The sequence below is a fragment of the Astatotilapia calliptera genome, chromosome 3, assembly GCF_900246225.1.
Source record: "Astatotilapia calliptera chromosome 3, fAstCal1.2, whole genome shotgun sequence".
NCBI classification, from domain to species: Eukaryota; Metazoa; Chordata; class Actinopteri; order Cichliformes; family Cichlidae; genus Astatotilapia; species Astatotilapia calliptera.
The window spans coordinates 12,000,878-12,027,086 of NC_039304.1; the positions used below are offsets into that span (position 1 = coordinate 12,000,878).

General features: G+C 40.8%; 4 protein-coding genes across 10 annotated transcripts in view; 2 read left to right on the forward strand and 2 right to left on the reverse strand.

Annotated features, from left to right (window-relative positions):
* Positions 1–1,181: 1,181 nt before the first annotated feature.
* On the forward strand, positions 1,182–9,751 carry etnppl (ethanolamine-phosphate phospho-lyase). Its single transcript, XM_026161809.1, has 13 exons — positions 1,182–1,299; positions 1,665–1,783; positions 1,958–2,117; positions 3,209–3,283; positions 3,474–3,567; positions 4,625–4,741; positions 5,064–5,146; positions 5,223–5,448; positions 5,979–6,133; positions 6,367–6,456; positions 8,403–8,533; positions 8,639–8,709; positions 8,822–9,751. Exons 1-13 carry the CDS (start codon positions 1,241–1,243, stop codon positions 8,921–8,923), a joined length of 1,482 nt encoding a protein of 493 aa, XP_026017594.1. The 5' UTR covers positions 1,182–1,240; the 3' UTR covers positions 8,924–9,751.
* A 2-nt stretch (positions 9,752–9,753) lies between these two features.
* On the reverse strand, positions 9,754–11,466 carry ostc (oligosaccharyltransferase complex subunit). Its single transcript, XM_026161810.1, has 4 exons — positions 11,246–11,466; positions 10,763–10,856; positions 10,492–10,689; positions 9,754–10,339 (listed from the first exon to the last, which is right to left on the reverse strand). Exons 1-4 carry the CDS (start codon positions 11,382–11,384, stop codon positions 10,321–10,323), a joined length of 450 nt encoding a protein of 149 aa, XP_026017595.1. The 5' UTR covers positions 11,385–11,466; the 3' UTR covers positions 9,754–10,320.
* A 1,568-nt stretch (positions 11,467–13,034) lies between these two features.
* rpl34 (ribosomal protein L34) lies at positions 13,035–16,154 on the reverse strand. Its single transcript, XM_026161819.1, has 5 exons — positions 16,104–16,154; positions 15,600–15,671; positions 15,285–15,384; positions 13,315–13,418; positions 13,035–13,150 (listed from the first exon to the last, which is right to left on the reverse strand). Exons 2-5 carry the CDS (start codon positions 15,662–15,664, stop codon positions 13,066–13,068), a joined length of 354 nt encoding a protein of 117 aa, XP_026017604.1. The 5' UTR covers positions 15,665–15,671; positions 16,104–16,154; the 3' UTR covers positions 13,035–13,065.
* Positions 16,155–24,916: 8,762 nt separating this feature from the next.
* Positions 24,917–26,209, forward strand: part of LOC113018628 (sodium/potassium/calcium exchanger 2) — a 49,039-nt gene continuing 47,746 nt past the window's right edge. For 2 of the 7 annotated variants that reach the window (XM_026161811.1, XM_026161814.1), the window contains exon 1: positions 24,917–25,351. The gene's annotated coding sequence lies outside the window, so the exon portion shown is untranslated. Of the gene's footprint in view, positions 25,352–25,408; positions 25,515–26,209 lie in introns of those variants that run through there. The other 5 variants (XM_026161816.1, XM_026161815.1, XM_026161817.1 and 2 more) reach the window with 3 other exon arrangements.

Here is a 26,209-nt window from a genome sequence, read left to right on the forward strand (position 1 = left end):
TGGTATCATCAAAGATGAGCCTGTGGGGCCTTTTCGGGTTGAGGATGGAGTCAAGCTCAACTCCCAGTCCTACTGCCAGTTTCTGGAAGACACCTTCTTCAAGCAGTGGTACGGGAAGAAGTCTGCATCCTTCAAGAAAAACATGATTTTCATGCAGGACAATGCTCCATCACACGCGTCCAAGTACTCCACAGCGTGGCTGGCAAGAAAGGGTATAAAAGAAGAAAAACTAATGACATGGCCTCCTTGTTCACCTGATCTGAACCCCATTGAGAACCTGTGGTCCATCATCAAATGTGAGATTTACAAGGAGGGAAAACAGTACACCTCTCTGAACAGTGTCTGGGAGGCTGTGGTTGCTGCTGCACGCAATGTTGATGGTGAACAGATCAAAACACTGACAGAATCCATGGATGGCAGGCTTTTGAGTGTCCTTGCAAAGAAAGGTGGCTATATTGGTCGCTGATTTGTTTTTGTTTTGTTTTTGAATGTCAGAAATGTATATTTGTGAATGTGGAGATGTTATATTGGTTTCACTGGTAAAAATAAATAATTGAAATGGGTATATATTTGTTTTTTGTTAAGTTGCCTAATAATTATGCACAGTAATAGTCACCTGCACACACAGATATCCCCCTAAAATAGCTAAAACTAAAAACAAACTAAAAACTACTTCCAAGAACATTCAGCTTTGATATTAATGAGTTTTTTGGGTTCATTGAGAACATGGTTGTTGTTCAATAATAAAATTATTCCTCAAAAATACAACTTGCCTAATAATTCTGCACTCCCTGTATACCTGACACCTTACCTCTAGTGCATTTAAAAAAATTAGTTTGTCTATATTATTTTATGTATGCACATTCAGAATTGCCCATGAGTATATTTTTATCCATGTATTTGAAGGTATTATTTCTCAATTCAAAAGAAGTAAAAACAGGTGTGTTGTTTTCATCCTGGTCTTTGCAGAAACGGTTCAGCCTGAGGCTTTCAAGACGGTATGTTGTTTACAGATTGTGTGTGTTTGTTTGTTTTTTTAATGCTTGAAACTTTTACCCGTGAAAGTGTAGGCTAGCTTGCGAAGTTTGAGCATTTTTGACCACTTTCAGTTTCCATACAGCTCTGCAGCGCGAGCGCCGCGCCAGCTGCGGTACAGTAGTGCACTTGCGCGCGTATAAAGCGGGGCTCTGTCGGCTCGAGCAGATGTTCGTCGAGCTTCGTCCAGCTGGACTACATCAAGATGTCCGCTGAGAGATTTGAGAAAAAGGAGACTATAGACCTGAGGAAAAAATATATTGGGTGAGATAATTGCTCTCATTTGACAAAAGCAGGATTCCAAATTAATGTGGCAGTGGTCAAAAAGTGTAAGATACTAGAAAAACAATTAAAAAGTTTAATTTCGAGAATATCTGTGACATTTTAGCTATTGTATATATTTGTGGGTGTTTAAATGTATCCTACTATTTGACTTTTAATATGTATATTACATACATTAATATAATACAATATACAATAACTGGAATGAGTAGTAGTTCCTTTGTGTGTCTCTTAGGAATTTCACTGTTGTGTCCATGACTCATAATCTTTTTATCACAACATGAAAACCTACAGCTGCCCCAGCACGCTCCTACACATGTCACTATTCTGTTTTTTCTCTGCTGCAGGCCATCTTGTAAGATTTTTTTCAGCCATGACCCAATCAAGATTGTGGGAGCCAAAGGCCAGTATATGTATGATGAGAAAGGACAGCACTACCTGGACTGCATCAACAATGTGGCTCATGGTAAACACACATGCACTAGTGTATATACACAAAGTACACTGAAAGAAAGCAGCCAGCGCTGAAGTACCACTTTTTATCCCTGTGATGGTGTCACACCACAACAGCAAAACAAGAAGTTTATTATTACATATAGACCTATAACCAGGAACTCTAATTCAATCTTCCTTTTCTCAGTGGGCCACTGTCATCCTGATGTGGTGAAGGCAGGAGCTCAGCAAATGGAACTACTCAACACTAACTCGCGCTTCCTGCACGACAACCTTGTCCTGTATGCCCAGAGGCTGCAGGCCACGCTGCCTGACAAGCTGGCTGTTTGCTACTTTGTCAACTCCGGGTATGTTTACATGTTTTCACTAAACAACAAAAGGCAGCATGATGGAAGATAAGCCAGGTGTGTTTTTTTACTTGGGTGTGGATCACTGTGGGGAGGATAGAGGAGGCAGATGATGGGAGACCTAAATTTACTTTGATGATTATGCCTGGTGTGAACATGAGCCATAAAAGTCCTGCTGTGTCCTCAAATTACAGAGAAGCTCAAAACCCTGTAAAAAAGACTGCAGTGCAATCATACAGTCCTGTCAGCATTCAAGGAATATAGAAGCCTGTATGAGTGGAGGAATACCCCAAATGCTGAGGATCAGATTGCACGGTTTCATAACCTGTTGTTTGTCTAGATTTCTGATGTGTACGCTACATTAAGCAGACTATTGTTAGTCTGCTTAACAACTGACTGAAAGTCGAGAAAATAAAAAGGTTCCGGGTGCCCTATTTACACCCTTTGCCCCAGTTCAGGAGAAGAATTATCTGCTCCGGGGCAATAACATTGTAGATAGTAATCCATATACCCTCAGACAGTATTTATCGCTACGATGGGGATATAAATGCTTCGAGAAAGCTTACCTGATATAAATCTGGCATAACACAGGCCTTATTAAGGTGTGTGCAGTAGTACAAAAGTACACCTGTGTCCACTGAAGACATTTCTGAATTTATGGTTTGTCTTCCTTAGTTTAGGAGTGGAGAGCTCTTTAACCCTCTCAAGGCAGGCGTTGCAGATTTGCAACAGTTAAAAACTAACTTGATTACCCCACATACATATTTTATGATTTTTTTTTTACTCAGAAGTACCACTGCAGGACTTGGTTGTGCATTAGCAACAAAAAGTTTAATAAAACCAGAGGCACCAAGCCTTTAAAATAACAGACAAATGGGGCAAAGACCCTTGAATTAGTAAAAATGTCTTCATGTGATTTCATAGAGAGGTAAAGAAGCCCCACTAAGTTTTTACAATTAGCCTTGCATGGCCTCACGGTGGGAACTGAAACAGCAAACTCCCTCTGACGTTCAAGTGATATCAGTGGTTTCACCTGTGTATTTTGTGGTGACTGAGTAACTCAAAGTAACCCTTGCCTGTTTGAACTTCAGCTCCGAAGCCAACGACCTGGCTCTCCGACTAGCACGGCAATACACAGGCCACAAAGATATCATCACTTTGGAAAAGTAAGTGCTGCCGTCAACCAGTCATTCTACAGAAAAAAACCTGGCGAATGAAAACAACAGTGATAATGAGCTGGTAAAAGTCTTACTAGTTAGTGGTTTGTAGCGCCGTGTGGCGAAAGGAGCTGGGTCTTCATGTGTCAGTGTTTTAATAGAATTTACTGCTTTGGCCCACAGTTTTCTTTGTTTGCAGTGCGTACCATGGCCACGTCTCATCGCTCATTGACATCAGTCCATATAAGTTCCACCAGCTGTCAGATACTGAGCAGAATCAATTTGTCCATGTGGTGAGTGCTTTTTCTCTCCCCGGCTGCCTGCGTGCACACTATTAAAACACCATAACTCAACTTGCTCCGCTGGGCTTTGGCAGCCTACTGAGTGTGCACCATGCATGCGTGTGCATATGTGTAGATAAAAGAGACACAGAATGAGACAGAGAAATAGAATGAAAGGGGTCTTTTTCTGCAGATTCAACAGGGTGTAATGTAAGTGGCTCTGAAAGAGAGCAGCTTGCTGTCAGAGGCATATGTTGAGGAACACAGACAGTGAGAAGAATGGCAAACAAAAAAAGGAGATTATTAACCAAAAATCCTACAATGGTACTCAGGAGAAAGATTAAAATCCCCACAAAGAGGTAATTTTATCTCCAGACTGTTAGATTATTGTGGTCTTTTCCTTTTTTGAGGGTCTTTTGGAGTTTCTGTTTGGAAAATTAAAGCTCAAAAATGGGTTTTTTTTACTTTTACAACAAGACATCCAGTGCACTGTGACCTAAAATCGTGAAATAATTTACAGTTTCTGAAACTAGAATTTGTTTCAAGATTTTCGGTTAAAAAAAGATAAATACATTAAACATAGTAAATAATACAAAATTATGTCTTTTTCATCATTTAATGAGAACTTTAGGGATAAATTACACCTAAAGTACCACAATGAATTTAAGGGCTGTACTGTGTGCTGCTGTGGTGCATTCTGGGAATTGTGGAATGGGGTTTCCCTCATATTTCAGCTAAAACTCCAGATGAAAAAGAAGGAAAGGAACAAATCGCTTGGTTTAGTAGGAAATGAGTTCTCCAGCGATCTGAATAACACTGATCTCCATGTGCAGCTGACAGAGGCAATGTATAAAATGCAACACAGAAAAATAAAATAAAAATAAATTCATATATAGATATAGACAGTATTCCTTCACTCACATAAAGAGCTGCTTATCCACTTTTATCTAAACTTTTTTTAATATAATACGTAATTCAGCCACATGTTAGGTTTACTTAAAACCCATTAAGAATCCAGTTGGATTTGTGAATACCTTTGTAATATTTAACCATTTCTTGTCTCCTGCAGGCTTCCAGTCCAGATGTGTACAGAGGGAAACACAGAGCAGACCACCCTGATCCTGCCTCCGCGTATGCAGATGAAGTCAAAGATATAATAAACAAAGCTCACAAGAAAGGAGGCAAGGTACAGTTAATGAGAAGAAGCTAGCAATCCCAGGAAAAGCGTGAAAGCTGTGCATTGTTATAGAGCCAGTATTCAAATGCTATAGTGTGATTACAGGACCATGACACTAAGCAAGGACACAGCAGATGACTAAGAATGATTCTCAGCAGACTGTTAAGAGTTGTTCATTTTTGTCCACATGGACCTGTAACTACCTCCTCTCTCTTGTTTTGAACAGCCAACTGTAAAGGGAAGAGCTCAGGGTCAAAGATGACAGGATACATCCACTTGTTTTCTGTTTATCCGTCTGGCTTTATCTGGATATGTTTGTTCTCTTGTGCAGATTGCTGCTTTTATTGCTGAGTCACTGCAGAGCTGTGGTGGGCAGGTCATTCCCCCTGTGGGTTACTTCCAGCAAGTGGCACAGTATGTACCCAAGAAATCACACTCCTGACAACCTGAGTCTACCCCTGCCCACGCTGATTACTCTGCCCCTCTACAGGCACGTCCGTGAAGCGGGGGGCGTTTTTATCGCAGATGAAGTCCAAGTGGGCTTTGGGAGAGTAGGCTCCCACTTCTGGGCCTTCCAGCTTCAGGGAGAGGACTTTGTGCCCGACATTGTCACGATGGGAAAACCCATTGGCAACGGCCACCCCATGTCATGTGTGGTCACGACCAAAGAGGTGGCAGAGGCCTTCATGTCATCTGGAATGGAGTACTTCAATACAGTAAGAGTCTTATGTAGGATCATGAACATCTGTGCAAGTGATAATAAATGAAAGCTATTTAAAAAGTTGCATACATGTTTTAACATAAAAGCACAAAAAGATTGCATTACATGACATTTGCTTTCCCTCCCAAGTTCACCAGAATTGCTGCTGACCTGTCCTCATCTTCTGTGTTTTTGTCCAGAGCTTCCAAGCACATCCACACATCTGTTTTTCCCATGTTGTGGAAATATGCTGCATTCAAGCCAGCCTGTTTTTCTCATTGAGTCTTGATTTGTAATTATTTCCCATGAAAAAAAAACAAAACTAGGATGTATTTTCATCAGAAAATGAGTTTCTCTTTTGTTACCAGACATACATTAAAAAATAAATAAATCACTGCTCATGTGCTATCTAGACAGGTATGTGTTTAACATACTGTATGAAACCTTTATGGAGAGTAGGGTGTAGCAGATTTTCAGATTGATGGGAAATGTGAACTTGATCTCGGTGTCATCTTTCCTCTGTGTGTTGCTTATCTATGGCCTCAGTTTGGTGGTAATCCAGTGTCGTGTGCCATCGGTCTGGCCGTCCTAGACGTGATTGAGAAAGAGGATCTGCAGGGCAACGCACTGCGTGTGGGGCAATACCTCACCAGTCTGCTGGAGAAGCAGAAAGAGAAGCACCTGCTGATCGGAGATATCAGGTGCGCTTACACAGCATGTGACACAGTGCAACATCAGATAAGCTGCCCACGTACTTTAGAACTAATCCTTTAGCAGTCTTTAACACCACCCTATGCTGTGTTCCTATAAATCCTGGCTAAACGTGCAACCTAGTGACTTCACAGGGAAGTGTTGCTCTGAAAATTATTTAGAAATAAAAACAATACATGCAAAATTAACACCTTACAAACCCTGATGGTGTCACATCCTGCAGGGGTCGTGGTCTCTTTGTAGGCGTGGAGCTCGTCAGGGACAGGCTGAAGCTCACTCCTGCCACAGCAGAGGCACAGGAAGTCATATATAGGTAAGTTTAAATGTGGAAACTCATCATCATGATCATAATCTTTATTTATATAGCACTTTAAAACAACCACAGCTGACACAAAGTGCTGTACATTGGAACTAAATAATAAAATAAGATATAAATAAAAGCCAAATAAAAAAAAGTAAAACAATTCATTAGTTTGTTAATAATAATTAATTTAATTACAAGAGAAACTAAGTTTTACCTAAAGCCAAAGAATAAAAATGGGTTTTAAGTCGTGTTTAAGTTAAGGGGCCTCTCAACCCTGGGGACATGCACCAGTACCGGGCTGTGAGAGTTGAGGCACTGGTGTGAAATTTATGGTTTTCAATGGTGTTATTGTTATTTTCGTTATCGTTTTTATCATTAACTTTGTTTCCCTGGGTCTTTTCCCGTGTGTTATGAGCAAATCTTCTTTTTTTTTGGTACTGGCACTGGTTTTATTTTGTTGTATTTATCCACAACACCTTAAAGGCTGGTCTGTGAAAATATTGTCAGACATAAACCGGTCTGTGGCGCAAAAAAGGTTGGGGACCAGCTGTCCTAGGTCTCAGTACTGCCAGGAGCAGCTGGTCAGCTGACCTAAGAGACCAACAGGGTGTGTAGGGATGAAGAAGCTCAGAGAGGTAAGGCGGGGCAAGATCGTGAAACCATTTAAAAACAAATGGTTTCACAAAAAATGAACTGTGAAAGACACAGGCAGCCAGTGCAGTGAGGCCAGCACAGAGGTCATATTCTCTCTTTTACCAGTTCCTGTTAACAGTCGTGCAGCTGCAGACGTAAGACCAACCACTGACTGACCCCCACATAAAGTGAATTACAGTAGTCCAGACGGGATTACTCAGATTAAAGTATGTGAGTAATCAGCAATACCATATTATATAATCAAACAGACTGCTTATATTATTCTGTACTGAGGATGGTTTTCAGTGGTTATGCTTCTGCAGTCCAATCATACAGTATATCACACAACAAAACAAGACTTATGAACCTAAGTAAGAATTAAAAATAAAGAGCGATAATAAAACCTGCATTGCTTACATGTATAAGTGACAGTAACAGTCTATTATCACCTCCTCCTCTGGCTCTCTTAATGAATAATCCTTTACACAATGTACCCATGTGTGAAAGCACTGCATAATAAACCACTGTAACAATTTGAGTTCACACAAACGGCACTGAGCTCCACGAGGACTATTTTGTTCTTCCTGTCAGCTTGAAAGCTGCGTTTATTAATGAGACACAAGCGTGTAAGGCATCATTAACACGCAAACTTGGCTTTCACATGACTGAGGTTGCAATCATACATGGACATCAAATAATGCTACTCCTGTCACACGGCACCTCAAGGTGTCTGTGCGTCAGTGCATCAGCATTAAAAAATGCTGATTAAGCATTAAAAAAACAGTGCAATAAAAAATTGCACTGTTTTAGAGACCTATAAAGTGTACAATATTGGAGGTGTGTCAGCGGTGTGAGTTGGAAGTTTGTCAGTCAGGTTTGTGTTCTGTTTGCAACTTTTTGTTTTTGTTTTCACTCACTGATTCATCTATGGGCAGTGGAGTGCAGTGGTTAGCACTGCTGCCTCACAACAAAAAGGTTCTGGGTTCAAATCTGATGCTTAGCTGCAGCATTTCTGTGTGGACTGTGCATCTTTTCCCTGTGCCTTGTTTGGTTTCACTCCAGCTGGTTTGGCTTCTTTCCGTAGTCCAGAGACATGCTCAGTAGGTTAAATAGCAATAGGTGTGCCTATGAGACGGAGGGTGTGTGGTTCTCTGTCTGTCTGGTGATCTCCCTCAATCAACCCTAAGCTGGAGAAGTGGTTAAGAAGATGTATGAATAAACAGTTCACTTTTGTTTTCACTTGATTTCTATTCTACTGCTTTAAGTGAGAATATGTGCAGTCAACAGCAACAGAGTGCTAAAAGGTTGATAACTTCTCCCAGGCTAAAGGAACAGCACATTCTTCTCAGTGCTGACGGACCTCATCGCAACGTGCTCAAGTTCAAGCCCCCAATGTGCTTCACTACAGAAGATGCTGAGCTGGTCGTGGAGAAAATCGATGTCATTCTCACAGGTATTTCCTTTTCCCCCCCTTTGTGGCTTGTGTACTACTAGAAAGGGTCAAAGTGTATAAGTAAACTCTTAATCATACAGTGTGTTTTATTATGTTTGTTTCCAGAACTGGAGGAAGCATTGGACCTGAAGCTGAACAACACACTGGCTGTAGAAAATGAAAGCAATAAAAGGAAAGTAAGTTTGACTTTGCTGATTATCAAAAAGTATTTTTTTAATGAAAGTGTTCATGATTTTGCTGTCACCGGTTTTCATTTTGACTTTATTTCTTTACAATTTTTACGTGAAGCTGCTGACTGATGAAAACGGGCACAGTGGCGTGCTACACAGCAAAGGAAGCCGTCAAGGGTCTCCTCAACAAACCAAACAAAGCAAACGCCTCAGGACATAAAGCCGCCTGTGAACAAACACAAGAACTGACACAGGTGGCACATCTCTAGAGTTAAAGGGCCGTAATTTGATGATAAATGTTTTTATATTGATAATATACTGCATATTAATTAGATTGTCTTCTCAGGTATTTTTTTAATATTTGCATAATAGCATGTTTTTAGCTAGCTGCATAAAAATGTACCTTATTATGTGACTTAGCAGGGTACAAGAGCCTTATTCACGATATCAGGGAATCATAAATGGATCAATCTAAACATGTAGATCTGAAAATATGCATCAGTATCTTTGTGTGCCTTTAGCATTAAAAATACGGCCTTGCAAAGGCCATTACATGTTTTTACAGAGAAGTAACTGAACTGTAAATGCTGTGCAAATGCTCAGATGTTTCTTGTATGACTGTCTTGTTACTACCTCTGTCCTACTCCATTGACTGCAGATGAAAATTAACATGTATGGCTAAATCTGGAATATTTATATGACAAATTTAAGCACTCATGTTAATTAATATGCTTTGTCCCTTCTAAATATACACAAACATAAGTCCAGGAAACACCATTACCTGATGATCCTGTGATGCCATCTTCTGGAGGGAAAATGAAATGTGTCATATCTCCTAAACACTGCATATGCAAAGACGCCACATTGTTTGGCTGCTGATGTAAACTTGAGTTTAACAATCTTCTCAAAAATTCTGAGTATTAATTTTCTATTTAATCATTTACATTAAGTAGAAATCAAATCAAAGAAATTCAGAATCTGGATGAATGTGATTTTAAACAATGCTTTGTCCTATTAAACCTACTTCAACAGCACATAACAACCATGAGAAGGTGTGAAAAGGACAGTTTATTTCACCATCTTGTACAAAAATGCAACTGTGACAGGTTCAAGGCTTTCAAGGTTCATAGTTTTCTATACAAAAACGTACATGTGTAATATCACTCAGGCACCCATGTAAGTGGTTCACACAGTGCAAGTCCTAATTAGAAATTGGTGATTTTGTCCCATCAATGTTTGGCAGCTTCCTCTCCCTTCTTCCTTCTCTAGGTTCATTTCTCCTACTCCTCAGAACATGCTGGCTTTATCAACATGGCAAAATCATTAATGATGCTGTGCCTGCACGACATGTTCAGGTGGCAGAGTGTTGAATTTAAGCTGCTAAAGACCTTCTGCTCCACCAGCTTCATAGGAGGTTAAGAGAAAGTGGGAAAGGAAGTTACAAAACAAAGACAAAACCAGTGTGTCAGTGTAGTTTGGTCTAATTTCTTGAGCAAGGTCAGTGCTTTCAGTCCTTAATGGTTGTCGATGAAGGGTTGGCTGTATCCACAAACAGAACTGCATGTAAGTTTTCCACATAATTAATATCCTCTTCATTTGAATTTGCTTATTGCAAGTCTAGCCCATGAGATATCCCCTGAAAAGACAAATTAGCACAAATTAGACAACAGCTACAAAGAAGTACAATCAACGACTCAGTCTCCCCTTTAGACAGCTTTGTAAGCTCAGATTGGATATCAAGTATCTGACACGTGGGTCTGGATTCGATAGATTCAAGCTTCGACTTACGGCAGCTTCATGCGCATGAACACTCGGGCCATGAAGAAGCTGAGGAGCACGCTGACAAATCCAATGAAAAGCAGCAGGAAGCGGTTGAGTTTGGGAATGTTGGGTGCATTGGAGCGGTCCAGGATTATAAAGCCCAGGCCTCCCATTGTGAACAGGAAGCTGGATGCTAGTCCTTCCATAATGTACTGACCGTTTACTCTGGAAAACACATCAATAGGATTCAGCTTCAAATCTTTAGACTGTGTTTTAATTCCAAAAATCTTACACGCACCTGTAGGCCAAGAAGGCAACCGGTCTCTGGTGTCCATGCTCATCAGTCATTGAACCCACACTCGGTGGCTCTACGATGACGTCGTAGATGATACCTGTGCAGTGAATGGAGGAAAAAAAAAAGGTTGAATTCATAATTAATTAAGTTTAAGGTAAAGTCTGAGCAGTGAGAGCGCTGACTGAACAGAGAGGTGATAATCACCATAACATCAGTGATCAACAACAACTACAGCAAGATAAAGACAAAGTAAACTACAGATATTCAGTTAGTTTAAGGTAGGCTAGTTTGTTAGCCCTCTATTCTCTTATATTGTTTTGTGATGTATTACACGCTGGTTTACAAGCGCAACAAAACCCCGCAAATCTAACAACGCAACAAAAGCACGTAACTGAGTATTGGCATTAAATACTACACTGATAACATCAAATGCAACACAGAATTATCTGGCTAGCCTTCAGGCTTTTACGTTAGCTTAGCATTTACCTCCAGTGATGAGAAAGTAGGACACAATAACGATCGCATAGACAGTCATGGCCGACGGCATGTGCAGCCATGACGGTTTCTTCAGTTTTATGTTTGGACATTCAAGCACAGCAAAAGGTATACTGTATAAAGTCTCCATGGTGTATGAAAATATTTCCAGTCACCACAGTAGAGGACCTCTCCGCCGCTGAATGCGCAGGCGCAAACACTCGGTTGACGTGTCCCGGAAGTACATTTTTTTTCAGCCAACTAGGCGTTAATATTTTTTAAAGGGATTTTTTTTGTCATTTACTACTAGCATTAAAAACATATTGCATTTATAGGTACATTAACCCGATTTTATTTAAGAATCAATCAATAAAATATATATATATGTTGGGTAAGGTTTCGTTTCTTAAAGAGACAGTAATCTTTTAGAGGGTTTATTTAAGTGCACAGCTTTGTTGAATGAAACCTTACCACCCAAAACGCTCCTATGTAACCAGTTTCATTCATTTTTATTGACACTTCACTGCATTTAAATATTTCATTATTTTCATTAGTTAAAGTTTTAGCTTCTTCTTCTTTTCTTTTTTTTTTATTCCAGCGCAGTTGTGGTGTGGAGCACCTACAATTTCGTTGTGCATGTACAATGACAATAAAGGGATATACTCATCTATTCTATTCTTATGTTTTTTCCCCTTCACTGCGAAAGTCAACATGATCATGCTTTAATGGTCCTTATTCATCCAGGCATTTAATCATTTCGAGTGCCTTCATTGGAGGACACAGCAGAGGACGAGTTATTAATTTGTTTGGTGTTACAAGACCAAGCATCCATTCAAGATACACATGCATAATGCCACAATATACATTTGTTTTACTATGACTGCCACCAAAGGAGTTCTTGAGTGATACCTTGGATTGTTGCTTTTAAACAGTCACACATCTGATTAGCATCCTTGGTGGCTTAAACACTTCTGTATCAGTGAATTGGACCAATGGTTGAAAGAAACCACATTTAATGAAATATTTCATTTTGGTACTCTGAAATGTAGTTGGTACGCCTACTCCATAGCATCTATTTTAAAGCTTTAGTGACTTTTAGTCAATTACATGGTCATAATACTTACTTTAGGGCACAGGTGTTTCACAAGCCTAAAAAAAAAAAAAAATAAGTGTAGTTTTCTGTTCCATTTACTTGCGATCAACTACTGATCGCTCACATAATGCACAGGAAACTCAAATACCTCAAAAACACAGCTGTATGTTATGCTTGGACATGAAGTACCCTATCATAGCAAATGTCTTCTTCAGCAGAACTGAACCTTTAGACACTGCAAAACATGTCACAAAGGGCCCCATGAACACAACCAAGATCTGAACCTGCTAGCACCCCAAATGAAACAGAAGGCAAAAAAAAAAAAAAAAAAAAAAAAAAAAAAAAAAAAGGTACTGCAGTTTGATCCTAGGTGCACGCTTTTCTTCTCACAGTCCAGACATTTTTGAAGACTCCCTGTAACAGTCCTGCTGTCCAAACATGTTATTGTAACGTCTTTAGTGATAATTTTGCATTTGTTAAACATGTATGCAAAAATTTATTTCCAGTTGCTTCCTTAATCCTGAGGGATCAACACAACAGATAGCTCTGCATGTGTGAGGTCCCCCTTTAACCATGGACCTGGCACAAGACCACAGGAAAAAAAAACAAATCTTTGAAATAGACCCCAAACACACAGACTGTTCAGCAATTTCAATAAAAGAAAAAAAAAATGCTGCGACTCACAACATGTAGTGGATTTGTTTGACATTTTTTTATTGTGGCAATACAAATACACAGTTTACTTTGACTTCTGGCTCTGTGCCTGTGCCTTGAGCACCTTGACAACGATCTTCTGCTCCTCAATCAGGAAGGCACGCTTGATCCTAATAATAAAAAACAAAGGAGATCAATTAACATAATGAATTAGCTGATCACAGCATACCTAACAAGTTTGTATTTTAGTGCTTTCAAATTAAAGTTTGATGCCTGTATCAATCTATTTTCTCAGTAACAAGCATCAGAAGATGAAGGGAAGTGCATCTTTTACCTGTCACGCACACACTTGGCGCACATGGATCCTCCGTAGGCCCTGCTAACGTGCTTCTTGGTCTTGGAGAGCCTCATCAAAACTTGAGGTCTAACAGCGCGAATCTGTAAGAACACAGATATGGATGTTGAGAACAATGGAGGAACAAGCAACTGCAGAGTGACACTTTCAGCAGCACAACCTAGAAAAAGCTGGGCTCAAGGCAGTTGAGCAATTTTATAAGCTCACTTTATAAAAGCACGCTGCCGTGCTTCCCTGGATTCAGACCTGCCTGCAGTGGATCACACAGTGCTGATGACACAAAGCTGTAGGGGTGAACTGGAGGAAGGTGGATTTATATATATATATATACTGCTCTACAAATGCTGGTCACTGCAGTGATGTTTTTAATATGACCATAGAAAGATCTCGTAGTTATCTGAAGAACAACCACAGCTAGCTTAAACACCAGCAAGTTTCTTGCATTGAGAAAACTCAAAGGTTTTATCAAAAGTGTACATTTAATGTACTCAAGAGTAGTGAGCAGCTTATCAAATGGTCAGACCTCTATTAAAACAATAACACCCCCCCCCCCTTAGAGTCGTTAGCGTAATCACCCAGGAACAACCCTAAAACAACCATGTTTCTATGTGTACACACACTTATTAATAATGTCCTTTCTCAACGTATTTGCACTTTCAAGTGTAAAAACTACTTATTAATACACTGAAATGTCCTTAATTCTCCTTATGAACCCACAACCACCAAAGCAAAGATGATGATGCACATATGTGCACTAAGAGGACCAGTTTGAAATCAAAGTTAACACTTTGAGGTATTTGTAACTTTTATAATAGCTGAATTAAAACCCATTTGAACTAAGGAACTTAAAAGAATTACAGAATAAAGTTTAACTGGGTGTCAAAACCCCGCATCCAGATCCCTCGAGCTGCCATACCACTCCAAGCTGTGGTGCCTGTGGGCTTTTCAACGTTAACCTACCTACAAACGATTTACTAAATTTGGCAGTTCTAACGAACACTTTGTTCCTGGCAGAGAGAGCGTGAGAACTAGCGCATTACCAACATGTTCTTTTATTTGCCTATTGAAAGAAATGACATATACCTGGTAACATTAGCTGAACCTGAAGTGGCATGTTGAGATCAACTGAACTTAAAAAAAAAAACCCCACTGGAAACACTGGCACCATTACAAACCTAAGGCACCGTCTATAACGTGGAATTGGCACAAGCCATTAGGCAGTGGTTACAGGGAGTAATAATGTAGTACTCAGGAATAAGCAAACAGCACCAAGTGAAAAGCTTCTGCTCCTGTGAAAGTTGATGTCATGTGCACACAAAATCAGGACATCTCTACTGGTGATTTCACAGCAACAGAAGAAAAGGCATTCGTGGTTGCAGGGAACTGCAGGATTTTCCAAGCTACCTTTCCAGTCCCCAATCCAATGCAGAATGCTTACTTCACCAGATTAATGTAAAAATGTACATTTACAAAAAAAGGAGGAACAAATATACGCTGATGCTTCAACAGCTTGCTGCACTATTGTCTTTACTATAAATCAACCTCATCTACACTTGGCAGTGAGGGATGCTAAGTATCCTAGTCCAGCGGTCTCCAACCTTTTTTGCGCCACGGACCGGTTTATGCCCGACAATATTTTCACAGACCGGCCTTTAAGGTGTTGCAGATAAATACAACAAAATAAAACTAGTACCGGTACCGAAAAAAAGAAGATTTATTCATAACACATGTGAAAAGACCCAGGAAACCGATCAAAACGATAACAAAATAACGCTGAAAACCATACATTTCACACCTGAGCCTCATCTCTCGCGGCCCGGTACCAAACAACTCACGGACCGGTACTGGTCCGAGGCCCGGGGGTTGGGGACCGCTGTCCTAGTCTACAAGTTCTGAAACACAAATTTAAACACAGAGCACCTTCTTCAGGTTACAATGGATATACTTACTCCACGCAGTCTTCCTGGGCAGATGCCACATGCTGACTTGGGGGCCTTGCCGACCTTCTTAGTGTACAGGTACACAATACGATTACCAGGAGTCCGTGAGCTTCACAAAAGCAAAAAGAGGGTGGTTTAGTTTTCTTCAGAGGGACCATGCAAAACATCACAGGAGATGTGGTGTATCATAGTAGCTACTAGCCTATATACAACTACAGCTCCGTCCTGGCATTATGTATTCATAGTCAGGGTACCAGCTCTATATAGATAGACATGCAGTGAGCCAGGCATAGAAGCAAATACAACCGGAGAGAGTTTACTTACAGTCTGGTTTTGTTGGAGGCGGTGTTGTAGGACAACCTACGGCGGTAAGTCAGGCGCTGCACCATCTTGAAGCTGAAAACAAACAAAATTCAGTTAACTGTAGTACACACCGCTGCTATGCTAACCCTGCCCGCTAACAGAGTCCACTCCATTACTTTAATGTTGGCTAAGTAAACACTGACCGGACTTGTTAAACCGGCACTCTCGTTTAAGAGAAACATCGTCTGCAGCCAATTTATCCTTTAAACATGCATTTAAACGCTACTAAAAGCTAAAACACCTCCACCGGCTTGTGCTCAGTACTCAAGAGAACGGCCTTCTCATGTCACACAAAAACTATGTCGTTAAAATCCAGTAAGTCATGAAATAACCCCATAGTTCAGAGCAAAGCGCTCCCCTGAGTAGTATATTTACTTGAACTAGACCACATTAGTTTATTAAAACGTAGGATTACAGTCGATTTTAAACTCATTATGTTTCTGAGGAAAGCAGGGACCGCCATACCTGCTGTCGCCGTAACCGGAAGAGGAAGGAGCCAGGCGGATGATGGGGGTTAAACGGCGTCCATGTGCGCTTTTCTGCCCCCTGCTGGTGGCTTGCTGTTACTACACATCAAGTATAATGTAATTATTGTGTCCTTTAAACGGCTTTATGTCTATAATTTGAAATGAACGTTTCCTCATGATGAGATTTTAAGAAAAGTAAAATCCGCTGATATAAAATTAGACAGTCTTTAATCATATTATACTTTAGTGCTGTTTTGCAGCCTTTCACATTTCTGCTCAACACTTTAAGGTGTTACTATGTCAATATGATTGGAAGCAATAAATGGGGGGGGGGGGGGGGGGGGCTGCTCGCGTCTACTACTGGTTTACTTTCCACAGGCAGGAGACAACAGCCCATTTTCAAAGTAAATATTATGAGTGGTCCAAACAAAGCACAGGTGGAATTACATTGGATTACATGAAACTTTATTTATCCCTCGGGTGGGTTCCTCCGGGAAATTCAGAATTACTGCTGATGTCACAGTAACCTAATACAGTACAGTCATGAGACTGTAGGACCTCTCCTAACTTTTATTTAGCCAGGGTACTTAATTTTAAAGGAAATGCAATACACGCATTATCCAATAGATGGTAGTAGACAGATGACAGATCATACGCAAAAACCGTGTTTTTGGGAATAGAAAATCTGTCCTTTGACATGCTCAGTCATCGTCTGAGAGAACAAAGTATTGCAAAAGGAAGTAATATAGACGGTGAGTGTATTAAGTCCAGTAAGGTTAAACAAAATACTTAAAAAAATTAAAAATATGTTTATTTTTCCATCATTTAAACTACAACCGAGGATCATGGAGGTGTTCGAGCAGACCCCAGCTGGGCTGGGATGACAAAGAAAAAAATTAGATTTATCATCACGTAATAATAATTAGAATAAATATTATTCTAATTATTATTATTTGTTTAATAAAGGTGAAAAAAATTATTAGTATTACAGTAAAAAGTCTGTGAGTTCGATGCCCAGACTGTCCGGTAATTATAAAATTATATACAATTTTAATTAATTCACAGAATTTTCTCTAATTTTTTATTGTGAGTCCACTGTAAAATAAACAAACAAACAAATAGGAATTCTTCTGTCATATAATAGTTTATCTATCCCCTAAACACTTTTGTGTACTAGCAGTGGGAGGGAATCTTTTATCAATAGCAAAATCTTTAAAACTTACAGTTTTAAACATAAAGTCAAAATATAAAATCTCTGCAATCCTTCACATTTTCCAAAGCTGCCCAGTTGGTCAAATTGGATTCTTTGCTGGGCCGATTCTGGTCAACCGGGCCTTATGTTTAACACCCCCTCTACAATGAAGATAAGTGTCCAAGCACGAAGCTCCCACCTTTTGGAGCATGGTAGTGGATATTGTTATTTTGGGGGATTCCTTCAATGTCTCACAGTCTGGGCAGCTTGAAACAATTCATTCAACGCCTGTTGAAGTCTGTGAGCCCTCGAGGTTAATCGACTAGAAGTAAACCTTTTACAGAGGAAAACAACTTGCAACTGAACAGTGATGAAAGATGTTGGGGTATCACTTCATACAGGAAGTTATTTCTATTTAATTATTACTAGTTTCTCAGGTCAAAGATTTGCTAACTTTTTCCACTGCACACTGTGTTTTTGTTGTTGACTGAAAAACAGTTTTTATGTTGTTGCCAGTCAGCACTTCCATAACATTAGATTACCTTCAGTGAAAGTCACTGTTTTCAAAGAGGAAAAAAGGTTTGGCTTGTCCAAATATGTCATAAAAAGTCAACATTTTCCACTAAGTGCACTTTCTTCATCACATCACCGTATAGCAAAGATGGTGATAAAACAAAAGTCCAGGTATTTGAACAACACACCTTACCTGCTGCACCTCTAAAGATGAGAGAAAGGACTCAAAATGGCTCCCTATCAAAAAGTTGGGCTTTGTCACAAGCAAGCCAAGCTTGCTTTGCCGCGCTCAGCCAACAGATGGAGAGCTTGGCAATCTTTTACACGAAACATTTGGCAAAGGCAAAGTTCAGCGACAACACTCTGAAGAGTGTGCTGGCATCTTACGAGTCCATTTTAAGGGCATTGAACTGTCTAGTTTGGTGCTTAACTTAGACCTTGTGCCAAGTTTAGCAGTATTTCGTACTGTCTTTGAAGGTGAATGAGTTTAAATATTTTCTGCCTTTCTTTACAATAAAAATGACAGCCTATACAATTCAATGATGCTTAAAGTGAAATTTTTGAAAAGGGTAAGTTAAGGGAGAAAATCACCTTCAGTTCCTTTACCTGTGTATTTTGTGAAGGTTGGGAAACTGTCTAATTTGCTCTAAGATTTCTGTGTGATTAATAAGAATAGCCTCTCACACTGCTATTGTTCTAAAACCTCTTACTGCTGGTGACCTCTGAAGGTCGAAGCATGTTCCTCCTGATCTGTTAAGGGACCGACTTGATTAAGTCCAGATGTGACGTGACCTGGGATTAACCCATTCTTCGGTCTTCTACAAAGGATGCCAAGGAGATTTGCACCAACACCAAGGGACACCAAGGCTCACGCACACTTGTCCAAATAATTAGTAACATCTGCAGCTGGCACTCTGTCTTAACTTCGCCAAAAGTAATTATTCCAAAACATTAGAAATGTAGGTGTTGATCCAGCAAAACATCAACCGATTCCTCACAATCTGAGAGGATGTGACTTCTCTGTATTTTAAAGACCCCCCGACCCCCCTCCGTCAGTCTTGACTTGTCAAAAATGAACCATATCACCTTAAGTGCACTTGATTACGCAACCCTCTCCGACCCCCCCTCTCCACATCTCCTTGGGCCGTCTGTGTAATCTGCTGAGATTTAAACCTGCTGCTCCTGTTTAATAAATCCACTGCGATTAAAATAGGATTACAGCTCTGCTTTCGCCTTCCTAATGACATCGGCGCATGAAACATTTTTTGACTTTTTTTCCCCTCACTTGTCTGGTTTTTACCCCGTCTCGTTCACCCACACCTCCTGCTCGTCGAAACCAGACAGACAGCACTGATGTATCCCCCCCCCCGCCCCACCCCACCCCACCCAACATAAACTCACTGCCGCCCAGCAGGTCAGTCCATCTGTGGGGCTGTTGACATAAGGATTAACCTTATAATGCAGCACGCACCCTGTATCAATGCCGTGCCCCTTCACACCACGCTTCTCAATAGCAGATAACAGCCAAAGAATATTTGCTGCACTGTCAGGTTGTTATTTACTCAAACCCGGCACTCATCAAACATCCATGGATAAAAAAAAAAGCCATGAAATATTGAAAGGCATGTTGCACCACCAAAGGTCACAAGGACACCCCGCACGTGCTGTCCCTCCTGCTTTTAGAAATGTGACATGAGGGATGAAGAGAGCAAATCGATATGATTTTTTTTCTTGCTTGTTCTGCTTTAGCATTGCCCCGCCATTATTAAATACAGTAAGGTCACAAAAGGCAAAGATTGATTGGATTTGCTTCAGGTGACTTCATGACCCCGGCACAGAAATCCATTCATGATAGTATTTCTTACTTTAATGCACAATGTAGCTTTAAATCAAGCCCGAGTGTTAATGTGCGGGGCTTTTTGAAGTTTCCTCTGAACCTTTAGGGTAATGACATAAAAGGCACACGTAGGAAATTCAGCTTTTTGAAGCATCTCTGTCACTTTCCAGACTATCTTGACCATAACACACTCTGGAGGACACACTAGTTAAATTCAAAGTACTGAACAATTATATAAAAATATAGTTAAGATTAACCAGGTCAAAAATACAAAACCGCCGTTTCACTGTGGTTCAGGTCATGTTTTGTTTTTAATTTGAAAGAGTTTCAGTTTTATAATTAAAAGTTGCACGCAGCAGGGTGGTCTGGCTCTCTTCCCCAGTATACCTCTGTCCTGTCTTCCTCAGCCCAAACTGGTCACGGTAGATGGCTGCCACTTCCTGGTTCTGCTGAAGGTTTCTTCCTGTGAAAAAGGTGTTTTTCCTTCCCACTGTTGCCAAGTGCTTGCTCCTAAGGGTTTGTTTGATTGTTGGGGTTTTCTCTATTATTTTTACCCTACAATACAAAGTGCTTTGAGATGACTGTTATTTTGTTTGGGTACTATATAAATAAAATTGAATTGAAAGCACCATGTCCAGTGACTTTTAAGGTCAGGAAGCTGACTTCTTTAGGTTTCATTGAAATGTTTCAGCAATACTGGGAGGATTGCACGTGTTTCGATTCCCTCAGAATAAACTTTAATGAGTTTTGCTTTACGGTCTCAAAAATTTGAACAGATTTCAGTTTGCTCAGTATTGTGGTTTATTTCCAAATAGCTCATAATCGACACTCATAAAAATGCAGAAAGTGCTGACTGCAATTTGACTCAATGTAAATTTACAGGGGATTTTTCAACACAAGTACAATGTAAAACATTAAAGTTATTGGAATCTGGTCAAATGACATTTACTTGATTGGTATACATTCAATTATACCAGTCATATTTTCCTTAATGAATAATTATTTGGATAAATCAACCTTCTGATTTCATATATTTCAGTTGCACTTTACTTAAGACTATTGCTTTATACTTATGAGGGCAAAGAAAGTTTTGTTTGAGTGCAGTGACACACACAACTTCAGCGGTACTAGCAAACATCAGCACGTTAATGATGTAACACCTTCACCCCATCCTAGTACAACGAGTAGTTTAAAAAAATAAATAAACAAAAGAAAATACAGAAATCAAAAATTACAAACCAGTTTGAAAAGTTTTGGACTAACGTGCGCTAACATATACCATGAAAGCAGGGTTTCACTTTCACAGTGTGTGCTTGCATCTAATCAGCCCAGCACCCGGCGATCAAACCTGCTTGTGGATTATCGTTTCGTTAATCCCTTTTGCACTACTTCTGCTAAAATGAATCCCCCCCCCCTCATTTTAAGACAAATTGGTCCCGCCCACATTATCTTGGAACAATCTTGGTTTTATGCTGAGCTTTGAATATATTTATGCTGCCATTTTTGCCACTTCCTGAGCATCTCATTTCCACCTTTTCCTAAGGAGCAGGTGGTCTGTTCAAGCCTCTTTGTAGAGACTTGTGGTTGTGATGGGTGGGGTTATTAATTTGGGGCTTTCGACATCTAATCCAGAGAAAGTCTTTTAGAAAAAGCTTATCTTGAGACTCCAATTTCACTTCTTTCCTCAGCTATAAGAGCAAAAAGCTTGTTTAATAGCTCTAACTCAGTACTTTGCTTTAGTCAGTTGTACTTCCCTCTTCACCAGAAAAAACTTGCTTGGTTATCATCACCCTATCTATCCGCCCCACCGTGCCCCAATGCCCACAAATCCTTACAACAATGTGGGACACAAAGGCTTGGATTTAGCTGTCAGGCCAAAGTGAGGGTAGGTTGGGTGGGCCTGGTGTGGAGGGGAGGGGTCATTTGTTTTTGTCACAGTACCTATTTCAGACATATCAAAACAACTGCCACCATCACCCTTCCTCTGTACCGCAACCCAAATGACCCGTGACCAGTCATCACTTTTATCCTCGACACGGAGCCAGATTGTGAGCGCTCGGTGCTGGGGGTGTAGAAGAGAGGCTTGCGTGTGTGCTGTGGGACTATTGTTGAAAAAGAGCTGACAGCTTGGATGGGATCTCATCTGATAGGCATAAATATGGACGAATTGAAAAACACGCTTATAGACAATATGGTTGTGTTGGAGACAACCCTGAAGAAGTCAAAAACATTTAAAAAGCCTGTTCTGAGTTGTATGATCTAGTAACCAGGCACATACTTGTCCGTCCAGATCTGTAGTCAGTTTGCAGCCATGATCTCACACTGGCTCAATTATAGCTTAAGTAGAGCCCGACTGATACTGAATTTTGGTTGGGCGAGTTTTTAAAACTAAAGATATCCAATATGTCTGTATTTCAGACAATGTTCACATTCATACTGTATAAATGCAATATGTAATATTTATCACTGTTTAACTTTCCAATAATGGTGCTAATTTCACTTATAACTTGCACCATCGTGTGTCTACCTGTGATGCTGCTCTACTGCATGTGCAGCAGGACTGCAAGTGTGAATGAAATAGGCTCATGTTTTCCTACCAGTGTTCCCAAATTAAAGTGTGGCCAAATCGAACAGAGAAGTGTGTTTTTCAAGAGACTGCAGGACAAAGTCATTTAGACCTTTGACCACCAAATTCTGATCACTTAATTTGCAAAAACCAAGTCAGTGCTTCTTCAGCAAATGTAAGATATTTCCTGAGACATTTCATGCATGTCTATCCATGAGAGAGAAAACAACATGTTTCTGTCCAGTCCAGGATGTGCTGCTGGTGTGGAAGCATGAAAATGGCTCAGCTATTGGCCATTTGGTGTCATTAAATCAATACTTAGATCAGGTTTCTTGATTTACTTTCACACCTACCTGGACCCAGGCTATAGGGGGAACTCCACAGGTTTTTGCATTATTAATAAATTTGTAGATTTACAAAACAACCAGTACAAGAGCTGCTCACTTCGCAAATAAATCCCTTACCAAAAACCATAATGGTTACTGGTCACAAAAGATCATGCTATCAATAATGTGATGTAAGTTAAATCTCTCTGCCTCTGTGTTTCCTGTTAGGTAACAAGAAACAGCCACAGGGTACAAGAGAGGTTAGCAGAGGGGGAAATCAATGAGGTCAGTGAATCGTGATTTGTCATACAGCACCAGACCATTAGTGTCACACATACTTTGTCACACTGCATAAAGATTATTTGTCTGTGTCAGTCCAACAGGAATTGTCCCACAGGCTACTAAGTAGCTGGGGACTTATTTGACATGAGGGGGAATCATGGCTACCCCGTGTACTACTGCAGGGTTTTGTGAGATGAAGAGGTGGCATGGGCTGACATATTAAAAAATGAACAAATTGGAATATGACGCTCATCCATCCATTCATTCATTTTCAGCTATTTATCTGGGTCTGGCCTGCAGAGCAGCAGTCTGAGGAGATGTCTAGACTTCCCTCTCCCAGGCCGCCTTCTCCAGCTCATCCGCTTGTCTGTGGGGACACCAAAGGAGACTGGTATAGGCAGCAGAGAAACATGTTCCACCCAGCATGTCCTGGGTCTCATCCAAGTCTCCTCCCAGCTGGGGATACCTGAAACATCTCACCTAGAAGGCATCCAGGAGCCATCCTAATCAGATGCCTGAAGCACCTCAACTGGCTCCTTTCAGTGTAGAGGGGTACATACTCTACTTGCCACTCTCCAATAAAGCTCATGTGATCTTTAAAGTTTATAAAAAATGACCATATTAGATTTAAAGTTGGCCACTGTCGTCTTTCAGGTCTTGCAATCATTCGCCTCTCTCATCCAGGTCATCGTACTCTAAGGAGCTTGGAAAGAAAAGCGTCTGGACTTCATTAAGTTGCTTGAAGACGTTTCACCTCTCATCCGAGAAGCTTCTTCAGTTCTAGGGTCAAATGGTGGAGAGTCCCAGATTTAAACCCTGTGGGAGTTTCCCCCCGAAGAGGGACAAAGGACCCCCTTATGATCCTCTACCTAATCACATGAGCCAAGGCGTGAAAACGGGTGTAGGTCACAATCAGCCAAGGTTTCAGGTGAGCTAAATCTGCTATACTCAGTTTCTGTTTGCATTGCCTCCAGGTGGGCTGGAAACATTACAACAGACAGAGACAAGTCCCAAAAGACACAAAAGAAACATTTCCTATTTAAAGAATGTGAAATTATTTTTCTTTTATAAAGGTAGTTAAACGTGATGATTGAAAGAGGTGTTAAGGTAACTGGCTTAAGTGTGCAGATTAATCCATAATATATTGTTCAACTCTTTGCCAAGTAAATGTGAAGGGGAAAATGAATTAGTGAAACTGCAGGAAGTAGACAATTGCTGATATGGGATTTTTAAGACTGATATCGATTTTTGGTGATTTGAAAATTTGAAACATTCGCCATTTTTTCTCCTCTTAGACACATGATACATTAACAGGTTTCCCTAAAAAAAATTGCTAAATGTAATTATTTAAGTGGATAACTCTTTTACCTTTTCTCCGACTGCTGGGATGAGCTGGTTGTTTGTGTTTTGTCCTGTGGCCAACAGAAGAAAGCGCCCTCTAGCGGACAAAATATGCAATATCAAAACTCATGAAGGGTGTTTCTTCCCTGTCATCTATCCAGTGCCACCCCCCCCCCCACACACACACACACACCCCACTACCAATAAAAAATAATATAGCTAATCAAGTAGCTAATCTGGGGGCTGATGTATTGATCGCGCTCTACCAGGAAGTAAATGCACATTATTACAAATCAGTCCAGTAAATAATCATGCGGTAAAGTTTAAACATACAAGCAAAAGAAAGAAAACAGAACAGCTGCGTTTTACTCTTGTTTTCTACATCTTGAGGTAAGCCAAGCTAAGCTGCTGGGGCAGAGCCTCTTCCACGATGAACAGAAAGATGTGACAGCGGACCTGAATGATCTCATTAAACACTTGGCAAGAAACCAAACCTTCCCAAAACCGAGCAGAGGTGTAATTTGGGGGCGGGGGGGTTTAAAAAAAAGAGAGGCTGAATTCTATCTGGAGCATGCTCTTTAAAATGAGCGGTGCTGCATCGCTTGGCTCCAGGGTTATCTTTAAGAAATGGATCCATCACGCGCATGTAACCTTGAGGTGACCCCAGCCATGCACACAAATTTTCTAAGCTGAGGCATATCCACCTGTTCCGCCATCGGGGGAGGGGGATCAGTGGAAATACTGCCTTTGCTGTGTAACCACGGCAACTCCTCCCTCAAAATGAAACATCACCAACGCCCCCACTGCGTGATCAGCGGAGGGACGGATGCGCTGTCTGCCGCTTACCTGGCTTTAATAATAAACCGCCAGGTTCACGTGGTCAGCCCTGCCCAGCACAATATTCTGCCACTTTAGAGAGGTCGTTTCGACTGGGAGATTTTTTTTCTCTCTTTGTCATCCCAGACGGCAGAGATGCTGCTGCTGCTCTGAGGGAGAGAGGTGAGCGCATTCTTCACCTCCCCAACACTCACCCCACCCCTCAATCTAAAGCTCCTCCTCTGTCGCTGGAGAGCTCAGACCGGTCACACTTTGCTCAATGAGAGCAAGAGGGCAACGGAGACGATTTCCTAATTTCAACCTGCTGCAACTGCTGCTGTGCCGTGCGGCTGTTTTCTCGCCTCTTTCAAAGGTAAGGACGCGGTCTGCAGCCTGTCCACGCGTCATGCTCCGCGGCAGGGAACTTAACGTTCGTGAGGGTGATGCTTAGAGCTGTTTCTGATGTGGTGATACCCCTGAAAGGGCGAATGCATTAATGAAGGGCAGACGGGGGGAAAGAGCTGTCAGTGGGGCTGGTATGTCAGACCATCCGTGCAGCATCAGTGAAAAGTCAAATAGGACACGGCGTGCGTGTTTTGATGTGCTTCCACTTGCGCAGCGTCGTCGGAGGCTACATGTTTACAATCTTGGACTGCAGCCCTGTGGTGTCCGTAAACCGTCGGCCTTTTGCGTTGATATTGTCCCAGGAAATAGATAAATACATTTAAAAACTCATTATGATTTTTGTTGAACAGCTGGATAAAATCAGAATTGAAAGGGTTCGATCAGGATCAGCTGCAATCAATCTGTCAGTGAGATAAGTTTTCTCTCTGCTCGCATATCTTGTGGTTTGAATTGGTTTACTTGGAAACGTGGAGTGCTGTTGATTCAGAAATACACTCGGTAGTAGGGGGGCTTATGGTGTTCCGCTGTGAGGCCAAAAATGACAAAGTCATGGTGGATTTGCGTGCAAATGTTCAGACTTCAGATCATGTGAATTCTGCATGTATTTTTCCTTAATATGCGTCTTTGTTTAACTGCTTGCCTCCATCCTCTCAGATGGAAACAGTTCAAAACAGTGTCCGTGTCATATGTATTAAAAATGCTTTAAGCAGAGTAAGCCGCACGTGCATGGCTCTAATTCTTGGATCTTGTTTGCTACATGTCTCCTTCTAGCCTGATGTTTTTTGGGGAGTGGGTTTATAGTGGAGTCTTCCACAGTGACACTGAT